This window comes from Nerophis lumbriciformis, linkage group LG20, assembly GCF_033978685.3.
Source record: "Nerophis lumbriciformis linkage group LG20, RoL_Nlum_v2.1, whole genome shotgun sequence".
Classification (NCBI taxonomy): domain Eukaryota; kingdom Metazoa; phylum Chordata; class Actinopteri; order Syngnathiformes; family Syngnathidae; genus Nerophis; species Nerophis lumbriciformis.
In genome coordinates, this window is record NC_084567.2 from 16,397,236 (window position 1) to 16,412,516 (window position 15,281).

At 40.4% G+C, this 15,281-nt stretch overlaps 1 protein-coding gene across 1 annotated transcript in view; it reads right to left on the reverse strand.

The window, feature by feature from the left end:
• adgrv1 (adhesion G protein-coupled receptor V1) overlaps positions 1-15,281 on the reverse strand; it is a 513,902-nt gene that overhangs the window by 218,361 nt on the left and 280,260 nt on the right. Inside the window, exons 67-72 of the mRNA XM_061980535.1 lie at positions 14,752-14,987; positions 13,468-13,616; positions 13,199-13,397; positions 8,573-8,792; positions 8,252-8,491; positions 4,612-4,761 (exon numbers count right to left, since the gene is read on the reverse strand). Of these exons, the coding sequence (XP_061836519.1) occupies positions 4,612-4,761; positions 8,252-8,491; positions 8,573-8,792; positions 13,199-13,397; positions 13,468-13,616; positions 14,752-14,987 (1,194 nt within the window). The remainder of the gene's footprint in view (positions 1-4,611; positions 4,762-8,251; positions 8,492-8,572; positions 8,793-13,198; positions 13,398-13,467; positions 13,617-14,751; positions 14,988-15,281) is intronic.

Genomic DNA, 15,281 nt, shown 5'->3' on the forward strand with positions numbered 1-15,281 from the left:
AGATGCAAAAGTGGCAAGAAATTGGACGTTTGTTCCGCACACTTTACCGACGAACGCTATGCTACGACAGAGATAGCAAGAATGTGTGGATATCCTGCGACACTCAAAGCAGATGCATTTCCAACGATAAAGTCTAAGAAATCTGCCGCCAGACCCCCAGGAAAAGAGAGCGGATGAGGGTATGTCTACAGAATATATTAATTGATGAAAACTGGGCTGTCTGCACTCTCAAAGTGCATGTTGTTGCCAAATGTATTTCATATGCTGTAAACCTAGTTCATAGTTGTTAGTTTCCTTTAATGCCAAACAAACACATACCAATCGTTGGTTAGAAGGCGATCGCCGAATTCGTCCTCGCTTTCTCCCGTGTCGCTGGCTGTCGTGTCATTTTCGTCGGTTTCGCTTGCATACGGTTCAAACCGATATGGCTCAATAGCTTCAGTTTCTTCTTCAATTTCGTTTTCGCTACCTGCCTCCACACTACAACCATCCGTTTCAATACATGCGTAATCTGTTGAATCGCTTAAGCCGCTGAAATCCGAGTCTGAATCCGAGCTAATGTCGCTATAAACTTGCTGTTCTATCCGCCATGTTTGTTTGTATCGGCATCACTGTGTGACGTCACAGGAAAATGGACGGGTGTTTGTAACGATGGTTAAAATCAGGCACTTTGAAGCTTTTTTTAGGGATATTGCGTGATGGGTAAAATTTTGAAAAAAACTTCGAAAAATAAAATAAGCCACTGGGAACTGATTTTTAATGGTTTTAACCCTTCTGAAATTGTGATAATGTTCCCCTTTAAAGAAACAAAGGTGTTTGGTGCCAGTCATCAGTGGTTCTTTTTTCTGGCTTGGACAAAATGTGCATGAGAGCCAGTAAATGGGTTTTTGTGAGGACATTTTCTTTCAACTCCACTTTGATTTTTACTCAAACTGATGCGGAGGAAATGTTAATTTGACTTAGTTACTTTCGTTCCTGCTTGAGAAGCACAGATTATTTCCCAGCAGTGGAGATCGTAAGCAGCACCAAGTTCCTGGGGGTGCAGATAACTGACAATATGACCTGGTCCCTACACACCAGAGCTCAGCAGTGCATGCACGTTTTGCGTCGAATGAAAAGAGAGAGAAAACTCCAATGGATAGCCTTTCAAATGGATGATTTGGGGGACTGAACAAGGCAGTGCATTGTATTGGTCTACCACTTTTGTTTCATTATACTAGTAGTCATTGTAGTGTGGAAAAGCCATATTGCCATACTGTAGTGTTCTCATGGAACCACAACCATATGTAACAATGTATACCTATTTGATAACCAAATGTATTTGGTTATCAATTCTCACCACATTCTACAGAGGCACTATAAAGAGCCTACTGACCAACTCCGTCTCTGTCTGGACTGGAGCCTGCAGTGCCTCAGACTGGAAGTCTCTGCAGAGAGTGGTGAGGACGGCGGAAAATATAATCAGGACTGCTCTTCCTCCTATCCAGGAAATCGCAAAAAGTCGCTGCCTGACCAGGGCTCAGAAAATCTGTAGAGACTCCACCCACCCCCACCAAGGACTGTTTTCACTGCTGGACTCTAGAAAGAGTTCCATAGCAGAACCTCCAGGTTCTTTCTTTCATAGTTCTTTTTATTGATTTCACATTCACATGAACAACATATTCAAACCCTCTTCATTCCCTACCCCTGCTGTCACTCAAAACAAAAACAAAACACAAAAGTAAGAGTACAAAAGTACCCGTAGTAAAAAAATAAATAAATAAATAGATAAAGTTCAGTACAAGGCACTTAAAACACAGTAATTGAAAACTGAAACATAATGTAGACGCAGCATGACAAGGCCATATCTAGGTACATATCTAGGGCTCTTCCTGCACTTGTGTAGAAGATTGGTCAAAAAAAGTCAAAAAAGGTCTCCACACTTTAAAAAACTTGTTTTCAGAGCCCCGTAATGTGTATCTTATTTTCTCCAGCTTCAGGTTTGCTAGTACGTCCCTTATCCAGTGGGAGACTAAGGGTGGGTCAGTCTCCTTCCACTTCAACAATATGAACCTCCAGGTTCTGTAACAGCTTCTTCCCTCAGGCCTTAAGACTCTTGAACGCATCATAATAATCCCCTCAATTCCCCCCAAAAACATACTAACTCGCTGGAATATAAAGACAATATAACATACTGTACATCCATAAACGTGGAGGCATATGAAACAGTGCAATATATTTATCTGTACAGTAATCTATTTATTTTTTATCTGCACCTTATTGCTCTTTTATCCTGCACTACCATGAGCAAATGCAACAAAATTTCGTTCTTATCTGTACTGAAAAGTTCAAATTTGAATGACAATAAAAGGAAGTCTAAGTCCAAGTCTAAGTCTAAGATATATTTCAAGTTTGTTTTTTTCCAGTGGTGGGCCTTCTCGGCTGGCCTAACATAAATCAGGATCATAAATTCATAAGGTTCCTTTTATTTTTAATCTACTTTCCCTAAATATATAAACATATTAGGGGTGTAACGACTTAGATCGATTAATATTCCTAAATTTCAAGTATATCATCAGTGCACGGAAAATGTGTCTTCCGGAAGATAATTATTGATCCAAGATAGTTTTAAAAGTGATACTAGAAAAAGGAAAACATTGGATATTGAGGGCAGCAGACTCTATATGAAGTTTAACACTTTAAAAAAATAAGGACATTAAACGTTAAGCCTCTTGTGACATCATCATAACAAAAATGGCGGAAAACTACGGTGGCTGAGAAAGGTCACAACAAACGCCACAAGACAGTATCATTAATTATAACACAACAACTTTCAGCTACAGCCCGATTGCAAAAGCCAAAACAAGTATTTTTCATCATCAAATGGTTCGAGTCGGTCAAAAATGTTTAGAGTTTAAATAAGGATTTAATTTGTTTGTACATTTTAGGCAAATTGATGCACTTTAAATTTTTTATGTTACAGACTAAACAACAATGTTAATAAAGTTGTTCTTTGTTGTAAGTAAATCCATAGTAAGTGTTTACAAAGTACAAAGAAGAAACGTTTTAAACTTTATTGAAAAATAAGATAATCTTATTTATATACAGTACATTATACATTATTTTCGACCTATGTAACTATTTATTGAGCACTTTATTATTTATTATTTGTAGAGTAAATTGTGTGTAAATGGAGAACAGGAAGTGAACAAATGTGTTAGTAATTGCTATGAAATGGAAAAGGATACGATTAAAGTGCAATATATTTATCTGTACAGTAATCTATTTATTTATTTATATATATTTATTTATTTTATATATATATACATTTATATATTATTTATATATATTTATTTATTTATATATGCACCTTATTGCTTTTTTATCCTGCACTACCATGAGCTTATGTAACGAAATTTCGTTCTTATCTGTGCTGTAAAGTTCAAATTGGAATGACAATAAAAAGGAAGTCTAAGTCTAAGTCTAAATAAGCTTTGCTTCTTCCTACTCCTTTTTGAACATGTAATGAACAACTGCACAAATGTGATCCATTGTTAGTGTATGCATGTTCAAAATATACTTAAACAATATTTATAAATTTTTTTGTTTTCTTTAATGTTAAGGATACCGTGTTATGCAGAAAATAATTGAGAAGCCCTGCCGTACACAGTGTGGAGCCGCTTCCCTCAGTTAATAATAATCACCTCAATTAATTAAACTCAGGGATTAATTCCTTGAACACAGCATGACTTTAGGAACAAAAAACAGAGATTTAAATGTATAGTAGGCAGCATTTTTTGTTTTTATTTAGTTATTGACTTTGTTTTGATCAAACAATTGTTTGCAATTAAAGAGAATAAGGAACACATTTAAATATTATGTTGCTATTGTATTATGGTTATGGTGGTTATGGTGTCAATTTATTACGAACATGCATAGAATCACAATGTAATACATCACATATTTCCAAAATGAGTAGGAGTAAGCAGAGCTTATTTAATCTTTATTTTTGTATCATACCAGCCTCAATTTGTAACAAAAGAGTGAATAAATAATATACATGAGTAAATAAAAAATGACTAGACAATGAGTAATTAAATAACTAATAAATACTAGATAAATAATAATAATAAAAAGATTACAAAAAGCTCTGCTTTTTCCTACTCCTTTTCGGACAAGTTGTCATGGGAAACTGGATATATGTGACGTATCATATTGCAACTGTATGCATGTTTGAAATTAACTTAAAACCATAACCATTGCTACACTATCAATACAGTAGCACTAAAAAACATGTACAGTTAGAACGAGTACCGTATTTTTCGGAGTATAAGTCGCACCGGAGTATAAGTCGCACCTGCCGAAAATGCATAATAAAGAAGGAAAAAAACATAAATAAGTCGCACTGGAGCCTGGCCAAATTATGAAAAAAACTGCGACTTATCGTCCGAAAAATACGGTAATCAGTATCAAGTGATGTCACTCATGGGTCATTGGTATCGGACTCAGCAGCATTTAGCCCTGATCGGAACATCCATATTCCCTGAACTGAACTATTGTTTTTGTTGGAAACATTTTTAAACAAGCTCCTTGTCAGTGCCACACTTAACACGGTCGAAGCAGTGACCTTACCGTTATATTACCCATGATTCCTTCTCGACGTGTAATGAGTAAGGAGATGTTGATGGAGCCCTCTGCTTCTGTGGGTTCACTGTAGATACGTTCTTGAAGAGCATCCTCAGTGAACCGAACGATACCGTTTGGGTCCCCAAATTTTTCAATCTGAAAAACGAAGACAATTTTAGAACTTGTGATCACCGATTGTATAGCATCTCACAAAAGTGAGAACTCACATTTCAATCAATCAATCAATCAATCAATCAATGTTTATTTATACAGCCCTAAATCACAAGTGTCTCAAAGGGCTGCACAAGCCACGACGACATCCTCGGTTCAGAGCCCACATAAGGGCAAGGAAAAACTCACAACCCAGTGGGATGTCAATGTGAATGACTATGAGAAACCTTGGAGAGGACTGCAGATGTGGGTGACCCCCCCTCCCCCTCCCTCCCACTCTAGGGGAGACCGGATGCAATGGACGTCGAGTGGGTCTAGCATAATATTGTGAAAGTCCAGTCCATAGTGGATCTAACATAATAGTGAGAGTCCAGTCCATAGTGGGGCCAGCTGGACACTATCCCGAGCGGAGACGGGTCAGCAGCGCAGAGATGTCCCCAACCGATGCACAGGCGAGCGGTCCACCCCGGGTCCCGACTCATCAACCATTTTTATTACAGCTTCAATACAAGACTTATATCCAATTCTCTGTAGTATCGTCTCTTGAGAGGATATAATGAATGGTAGCCCACTCAAATATTAGACCTGAATTAGTCATCTGGACTGGACTCTCACTATTATGTTAGATCTACTATGGACTGGACTTTCACAATATTATGTCAGACCCACTCAATGTCCATTGCATCCGGTCTCCCTTAGGGGGTGTGGGGGGGTCCTCTCCAAGGTTTCTCATAGTCATTCACATTGACGTCCCATTGAGGTTGTGAGTTTTTCCTTGCCCTTATGTGGGCTCTGTACCGCGGATGTCATTGTGGCTTGTGCAGCCCTTTGAGACACTTGGGATTTAGGGCTATATAAATACACATTGATTGATTGATTGATAATCTTACTCTCAATTTTAATTCTATTCAATCATTATATTTAAGCTACTTAGAGTTTAACAGGATAAACCTTGAGAACATGTGGTAACCACAGAGATTACCTGATTTTTCGGACCAAAGTGCGCTGCCGGTGAGCGGGTCTATTCAAGTCTATTTTCATACAAAAGGAGCACCAGATTATAATGCGGTCATATTCTGATTTTTTTTTCTACATTTAAAATATTTCCTTGTGGTCTACATAACATGTAATGGTGGTTCTTTGGTCAAAATGTTGCATGGATTATGTTTTACAGACCATCTTCAAGCCGTTTTCTGACCGTCTCTTCAGGATGCATCTTATTTTTTAGTCTTATTTTACGGGGCTCCACTTTGACTGCGTCTTCTCCCCGTCATCTTTGTTGTACCAGTAGTTTTTAGCGCTTCCATAACGAGTCTGCTGACAGATATACGTTAGAAATGTACGCTACTTTATTAAGATTTTTGAATGCCGTGTGTAATGTTCTCTATTCTTGATGAAATATCAAAGTTTTGGGCTTGATTGCTTACAGGTGCATGCTTGCGTCATTTATGGCACAGAGGGGTCATTTTGCAGTCCACACGTATCTCTTGTGCGTGACCGCCATCTACTGGTCATACTTGTCATTACACCGTGTACCAAACACAATTGCTTCGAGGTCGGTAAGCACAACCAGAATTACTACGTACATTAGGCACACCAGGTTATGAGGCGCAAGATTTTAGTCCAAAAAATACGGTATTCTCTCAATCAATCAAAGTTTACTTATATAGCCCTAAATCATGAGTGTCTCAAAGGGCTGCACAAGCCACAACGACATCCTCGGCTCAGATCCCACACCAAGGCTTAGGTCAGGCTGATTACAAAAATAAACAATAATCAAATAAACCGCAAAAGAAGGGACTCAAAAAAACTGATGAAAAATATATTTACATCCAATTACGCGGTGCTAAAATAAATTCTAACAAAATTAATAAATAATAGTAATATATATGTTTCTTAAATAAACTGTCAATAAAATTTAAATGCAAATTAAAATACAGCTTTACCACTTTAGTCATACTTTTTGCGCTTGAGAAACTTCTCCATGACTTTAGCTCCCGACTTCTTCTGTTTGTTTGATAGTGTCATTACTGCCACAAGTGGTGGAAAATTGTATTACAACTGAGCACCACTGTGGCCCATATGGACCATAGGTGAGAAACAGAAATTTTTTGGCGGCCCTCTAGGAGGCAAAAGTAGGCCCTGGCCCTATGGTTAAGAACCACTGCTTTAAAAGGTACACTATATAGGTACACACCACCTGCCTTGACTCACATATGAACTTGAAGTGCCATCCCATTCCTAACCCATAGGGTTCAATATGATGTCAGTCCACCTTTTGCAGCTATTACAGCTTCAACTCTTCTGGGAAGGCTGTCCACAAGGTTGCGGAGTGTGTTTATAGGAATTTTCCACCATTCTTCCAAAAGCGCATTGGTGATGTCACACACTGATGTTGGTCGAGAAGGCCTGGCTCTCTGTCTCCGTTCTAATTCATCCCAAAGGTGTTCTATCGGGTTCAGGTCAGGACTCTGTGCAGGCCAGTCAAGTTCATTCCACACCAGACTCTGTCATCCATGTCTTTATGGACCTTGCTTTGTGCACTGGTGCAGAGTCATGTTGGAAGAGGAAGGAGCCCGCTCCAAACTGTTCCCACAAGGTTGGGACCATGGAATTCCCCAACATTTTTTGGTTTCCTGGAGCAATCAAAGGTCCTTACACTAGAACTAAGGGGCCAAGCCCAACTCCTGAAAAACAACCCCACACCATAATTCCTCCTCCCTTCAAATTTCACACTCGGCACAATGCAGTCTGAAATGTACCGTTCTCCTGGCAACCTCCAAACCCAGACTCGTCCATCAGATTACCAGATGGAAAAAGCGTGATTCATCACTCCACAGAACGCGTCCCCACTGCTCTAGAGTCCAGTGGCGACGTGCTTTACACCACTGCATCCGACCCTTTGCATTGGACTTGGTGATGTATGCCTTAGATGCAGCTGCTCGGCCATGAAAACCCATTCCGTGAATCTCTCTGCGTACTGTACGTGGGCTAATTGGAAGGTCACATGAAGTTTGGAGCTCTGCAGCAACTGACTGTGCAGAAAGTCGGCGACCTCTTTGTACTTTGCGCTTCAGCATCCGCTGACCCCTCTCCGTCAATTTACGTGGCCTACCACTTGGTGGCTGAGTTGCTGTTGTTCCCAAACTCTTCCATTTTCTTATAATAAAGCCGACAGTTGACTTTGGAATATTTAGGAGCGAGGAAATTTCACGACTGGACTTGTCGCACGGGTGGCATCCTATGACAGTTCCACGCTGGAGCGGCCCATTCTTTCACAAATGTTTGTGGAAACAGTCTCCATGCCTAAGTGCTTGATTTTATACACCTGTGGCCGGGCCAAGTGATTAGACACCTGATTATGATCATTTGGATGGGTGGCTAAATACTTTTGGCAAAATAGTGTATATTCACTATACTGTACAATGTAGTAAATTTTCATCAGTTAGTCAAAAAATGAAAGAGTCTGTCTTGCCTTCAGAGTTACAGAGCCAGCCTGAGAGTGGATGTCTGTATTCCCTGACAGAACACTGAGCTCTATCACAAATGTCTCCTCCATTTCCACTTGGCCGTGAGGGAGGATCCGCAGCTCAATAACACGTTGGCCTTCCTCGCCGTCACTAAAGACAAACGAGCCGTTCAAAGGCCCCCCGATATCCGTATTGGATCGAGGGAGGGTCTCTCTGCTGTTTGGTCCAAGGATGAACCAAGCAACCTGATGATGACAAACGCCAATCAGGAATCAAAAAAAAAAAAAAACACTCGTCGGAATATGTTTTTGTGTCATTCTTGCTACCTCTGCATCGCCAACAAAGCCTCCTGTCCTCTCTAAGACCAGCGTGAGTTTTCGAGTGTCGTCCGGGTTGACGATGGCGATCAGGCTCTCGTTGAGGAACCGCACCACGCCGCCAAGGGAGTCGCTCTTGTCGATGGTAACTCTGGCGACTCTGTGGGAGCCGAGGACCGCTCCCCCTGTAGCTCCAACCAGCAACACCTCAAACACCTCCGCACGTTCACTACAGAAGAACATTTCACATGGAAGTCATAAGCAGTACATGAATGACCTGATCGGTTACAGTGGAACCCCAATTTACTAACCCCTCTTTTTATTTATATGACTGTTAAAGGGGAACATTATCACCAGACCTATGTAAGCGTCAATATATACCTTGATGTTGCAGAAAAAAGACCATATATATTTTTTAACCGATTTCCGAACTGTAAATGGGTGAATTTTGGCGAATTAAACGTCTTTCTATTATTCGCTCTCGGAGCGATGACGTCACAATGTGACGTCACATTGGGAAGCAATCCGCCATTTTCTCAAACACATTACAAACACCGAGTCAAATCAGCTCTGTTATTTTCCGTTTTTTTCGACTGTTTTCCGTACCTTGGAGACATCATGCCTCGTCGGTGTGTTGTCGGAGGGTGTAACAACACGAACAGGGACGGATTCAAGTTGCACCAGTGGCCCGAAGATGCGAAAGTGGCAAGAAATTGGACGTTTGTTCCGCACACTTTACCGACGAAAGCTATGCTGCGACAGAGATGGCAAGAATGTGTGGATATCCTGCGACACTCAAAGCAGATGCATTTCCAACGATAAAGTCAAAGAAATCTGCCGCCAGACCCCCATTGAATCTGCTGGAGTGTGTGAGCAATTCAGGGACAAAGGACCTCGGTAGCACGGCAAGCAATGGCGGCAGTTTGTTCCCGCAGACGAGCGAGCTAAACCCCCTGGATGTCTTGGCTCACACCATCCCTTATGCCACCGAAGATGATCAAGAGAAGAATATCGACCCTAGCTTCCCTGGCCTGCTGACATGAGGGTATGTCTACAGAATATATTAATTGATGAAAATTGGGCTGTCTGCACTCTCAAAGTGCATGTTGTTGCCAAATGTATTTCATATGCTGTAAACTTAGTTCATAGTTGTTAGTTTCCTTTAATGCCAAACAAACACATACCAATCGTTGGTTAGAAGGCGATCGCCGAATTCGTCCTCGCTTTCTCCCGTGTCGCTGGCTGTCGTGTCGTTTTCGTCGGTTTCGCTTGCATACGTTTCAAACCGATATGGCTCAATAGCTTCAGTTTCTTCTTCAATTTCGTTTTCGCTACCTGCCTCCACACTACAATCATCCGTTTCAATACATGCGTAATCTGTTGAATCGCTTAAGCCGCTGAAATCCGAGTCTGAATCCGAGCTAATGTCGCTATAGCTTGCAGTTCTATGCGCCATGTTTGTTTGTGTTGGCATCACTATGTGGCGTCACGGGAAAATGGACGGGTGTATATAACGATGGTTAAAATCAGGCACTTTGAAGCTTTTTTTAGGGATATTGCGTGATGGGTAAAATTTTTTAAAAAACTTCGAAAAATAAAATAAGCCACTGGGAACTGATTTTTAATGGTCCTTCTGAAATTGTGATAATGTTCCCCTTTAAAGTTAAGGATTGTTGTGATTTCTGATTGTTAGTGAGGGCACCAAAGAGACTTCTGTGTGTTGGCAGAGCAGCGCATATAGCACAATTCAGCTTTTGTTGTTGTTGTTTTGTCTTGTTATAAAGAGACAGTTCATCCATCTCTCTTCTTGTTTCAAAATACAGTAATGTATATAACCCTTTTTATTCTGTTCAAAGTGTACACACCTTCAATAAAATATGGACTTTTGTCGAGGCTCGAACCTATTATTCATATTTACATTATTTCTGATGGAGAATTTCGATTCACTATGTTAGGTGTTCTTTACCCTTTAGACCAGGGGTAGGGAACCTATGGCTCTAGAGCCAGATGTGGCTCTTTTGATGACTGCATCTGGCTCTCAGATAAATCTTAGCTGACATTGCTTAACACGATCAGTCAGCGTTTTTCAACCTTTTCTGAGCTAAGGCACATTTTTTTCATTGAAACAATTCTGAGGCACACCACCAGCAGAAAACATAAAAAAATGAAACTCAGTAGCCGATACTGACAGTAAAAAGTCGTTGTTGCAATTGCTGGATATGAATTTAAACCGTAACCAAGTATGCATCACTATAGCTCTTGTCTCAAAGTAGGTGTACTGTCACCACCTGTCACATCACGTCGTGACTTATTTTGAGTTTTTTGCTGTTTTCCTGTGTGTCTTGCGCTCCTTTTTTGGCGGCTTTTCTTCTTTTGTTGGTATTTTCTTGTAGCAGTTTCATGTCTTCCTTGAATGCTGTTCCCCGCACCTGCTTTGTTTTCGCAATCAAGTTTTATTTAAGTTGTGCGGACGCACTCCTTCTTTGTGGGGACATTGTTGATTGTCATGCCATGTACGGATGTCCTTTGTGGACGTCGTCTGCTCCACACGCTGGAAGTCTTTGCTGTCGTCCAGCATTCTGTTTTTGTTTACTTTGCAGCCAGTTCAGTTTTAGTTTCGTTTTGCATAGCCATCCCTAAGCTTCAATGCCTTTTCTTAGCGGCACTCGCCTTTTGTTTATTTTTGGTTTAAGTGTTGGATACCTTTTTACCAACACATTGCCTCCCGCATATTGTGATCACGACAAACCATGTTCCCGACATCTACAAAGCAATTAGCTACCAGCTGCCACCTACTGATATGGAAGAGTATTACACGGTTATTCTGCAGAGCTCTAGACAGCACCGACACTCAACAACGGCACATTTGCAGATTATAATTACTGGTTTGCAAAACATATATTTAACCCAATTAGGTGAAATTACATAATCTCCCACGGCACACCAGACTGTATCAGTGGTTGAAAAACACAGCGATAAGTAATGAATAATTACACTGGTAATCACAGTGTTAAAAATAACGTTCAAAATATAAAACATTGTCATGCATTTATATCCATCCATCCGTTTTCTACCGCACCTGTTGAAAAAGTCGCATTAATGGTAAGAACTATTTTATTAATCATAAGTTAGCTTCAGAATAACAATGTTAATAAAAAGAAGAATAAACTTATTATACTCTAAAAATGTTGGTCTTACTTAAAAATGCATGCATTTAGTTGTATACACTGTTAAAAAATATTATATGGCTCTCAGGGAAATACTTTTTAAAATATTTGGCTTTCATGGCTCTCTCAGCCAAAAAGGTTCCCGACCCCTGTTTTAGACTTTGGGACCCAACTTTTCCACGATAGAGGGGCCCGAGGCCCACTCAAATATTAACACTGAATTAGTCATCTTAGTCTTGATTTGAATCATCTTCAATAATTATATCTAATCTACTTACTGTTTAACACAGTGGTTCTTAACCTGGGTTTAATCAAACCCTAGGGGTTCGGTGAGTCGGGCTCAGGGGTTCGGCGGAGGTCAAGACACACCCGACTCATCGTGTAAATAAGAACTTCTCCCTATCGGCGTATTACGGATACGGCAACAGCAGAAGTCAGACTGATTTGCAGGTGTGTAATTTGTTGTGAGTTTATGCACTGTGTTGGTTTTGTTGTTTGAACAAGGTGATGTTCATGCACGCTTCATTTTGTGCACCAGTAAAAAAAAACATGGTAACACTTTAGTATGGGGAACATATTCACCATTAATTAGTTGCTTATTAACATGCAAATTAGTAACATATTGGCTCTTAACTAGTCATTATTAAGTACTTATTAATGCCTTATTCGGCATTGCCTTATTATAACCCTAACCCTCTAACCCTGGCCCCAACCCTCTAACCCTAACCCTAACCAAATAACTCTAACATAAGTCTTTGTTACTTAGAATATGTTCCCCATACTAAAGTGTTACCAAAAACATATAACTTTGTCTTGAATTTGAAAAAAAAAAAAAATTTTATTTTTCACTAAAGAAGGGTTCGGTGAATGCGCATATGAAACTGGTGGGGTTTGGTACCTCCAACAAGGTTAAGAACCACTTGTTTAACAGGATCAACCTTGTCAAATAATATGAAAGCATGTGCAAATCACAACGATTATTATTAAGGCTTCGGTCAGGCTGAGTACAAAAATAAAATATATTGCAAAAGAAGGGACATACAAACTGATGAAAAATAAATGTACATACAATTACGCAGTGCTAAAATAAATGAATTCTAACAAAATTAATAATATATATTTTCTTAAATAAACTGTCAATAACATTGAAGTGCAAATGAAAGTACAGCTTCACCACTTTGGTCATCATTTTTGCACTTAAGAACAGACTTCTTCTGTTTGTTTGACATTGTCATTACTGCCACAAGTGGTGGAAAAGTGTATTACAACTGAGCACCGCTGCGGCTCATACGGACCATAGCTGAGAAACAATTATATTTTGGCGGCCCGACAACGGGCCTCAGCCCTATGGTTAAAAAACACTGCGCCATATGAAGTTTTTGATTTAAGAACCCTGTTGAAGAACCAATTAAATTCCTAAATCGAGGTTCCACTGTACTTCTGTAGGTGTTTATTTTGTTTCTCTGACCTTAGCATGTCGTCTAAAATGGTAACATTAACAAAACTGGACTCTTGGCCATGGAGGAACGTCACCGAGCCGTTGTTCAAGATGTAGTCGAGGCCGGGCGTCGCACTCAGGCCAGTGGAAATGTACTCGGCTGAGACGGTTCCATAAGAACCGGCTCTCCTCACCACCGGGACCAACAAAAAGCCTGCACGCTCTTCAACTGAAACAGAAGAAATTCTTCTCTCAACATCGATTAAAATACTTTTTTTTTTTTATGTGTTTCGACCTACCGGTGGTGTCTACAGAGTCTTGTCTGAACTCCAGGACACCCTCAGCATTGTCATTCTTCTGTATTACTACAGCAACAGATGATACGTCACCAAGGAGTGGAGGTTGGTCCAGCTGGAGACCGAACTCTTTCACTGTGTAGTCCACGCCACTGACCAATAGGGGGAGACAGAGATTAAATAGTCACTGGTTCACACTGCTGTAACTTACTTCCATCATTACTACAGGTACCGTATTTTCTGGTATATAAGCCGCACACACTAAATTTTATAAGAAAAACATATTTTTACATATATTAGACTCAACGGACTCAAAGCCACAGATATGTACGTTGCCAAATGAGTTGTTTACACATAAATATTTTGTAAATGTTTATTCACATACCTTAATTTTTTGTTTTGTTTTAAAGTCTGTAACAGGCAGTAAAACGGCTACTCAAACAAAATAGAAGCCATCGTCATGGACCCACTAGCTGCGGAAGCAAGCTCTCCAATCAGCTAAACAGACACAAAAAATCCACGCTGACCTTTTGGTGAATTTACGAAACTGAAACATCCATCCATCCATTTTTTACCGCTTGTCCCTTTCGGGGTCGCGGGGGGTGCTGGAGCCTATCTCAGCTGCATTCGGGCGGAAGGCGGGGTACACCCTGGACAAGTCGCCACCTCATCGCAGGGCCAACACAGATAGACAGACAACATTCCCACTCACATTCGCACACTAGGGCCAGTTTTAGTGTTGCAATACAAAATAATGCCATTGTAAGTTAATACTACTAACACAGACACTCGTATCTGTGTTAGCATGTTTGCTAATGCTAACGACGCTCGCTTGATTACATTACGATAGTGTGTAAAAATATGCATGGAAACACTCCTACATACTGTACATCACACATGGAACGGTTTAGTAAATAAGAATTGTTTTAGTTATATTGTAAAACGTACAAACGTTGCTTGGAGTGATAAACGAAGAATCCGTACGAGTAGAAACACTATGGTTGATTAAAAAAACGGAATGGCACTTATACTTCTGGTTTAAAGTTTCAGCCAGCTGCACCTGCAGTAAACAAACGTGTCCAAAATATGGCGCCATAGCACAAATAATAACACACCATTTCATTGTATTTGCATGTGTTTTATGTGACCCTTATGCATTATGGCTGTCGGCGAAGAAAAAATCCATAAAGTAGCCGCGTCGTTTTATAAGCCGCAGGGTTCAAAGCGTAGGGGGGGAAAAAAGTAGTGGCTTGTAGTTCGGGAGTTACGGTAATGATTCCGCTGTACCTGATGTTTACCAAATCCACGGCGGTAATGTTAAAGAAGAACATCTCAGGTCCCTCCGGAAGACTGTCGTCATGGATACGCACTGGGACGTCTTGTGACGTCTGGCCCGGGGTGAAGAGCAATCGCCCTGAAGCTGAAGCAAAGTCCTCACCACTGACAGCTGTGCTGCCTGAGGTCTGATAGCTCACCCAAACGCCGCCCAGAGTGCCTAATGAGCGATTAATTGTCACATTCACCTAAAGGGGAAAGAATGCAAGGGATGGTGAGTATAATATGACAAAAATACAATATGCATTTTTCTCCACTGCGGTACCTCGACTTAAGAGTGCCTCAACTTAACTTTGAGATAAGAGCAGTCTCTCGACTAATTGCTTTGCTTTAAGTTACAAAAAACATGGCTACGCCATTAGTTGGAGCAGCCAATGTCACAGTGAGAGCCGACAAAATCATCTGGTCTTACTCGATAGCAATAGCTTTTAGCACATGTGTCAAACTCAAGGGCCGGGGGCCACATAATTTTATATGGAAAT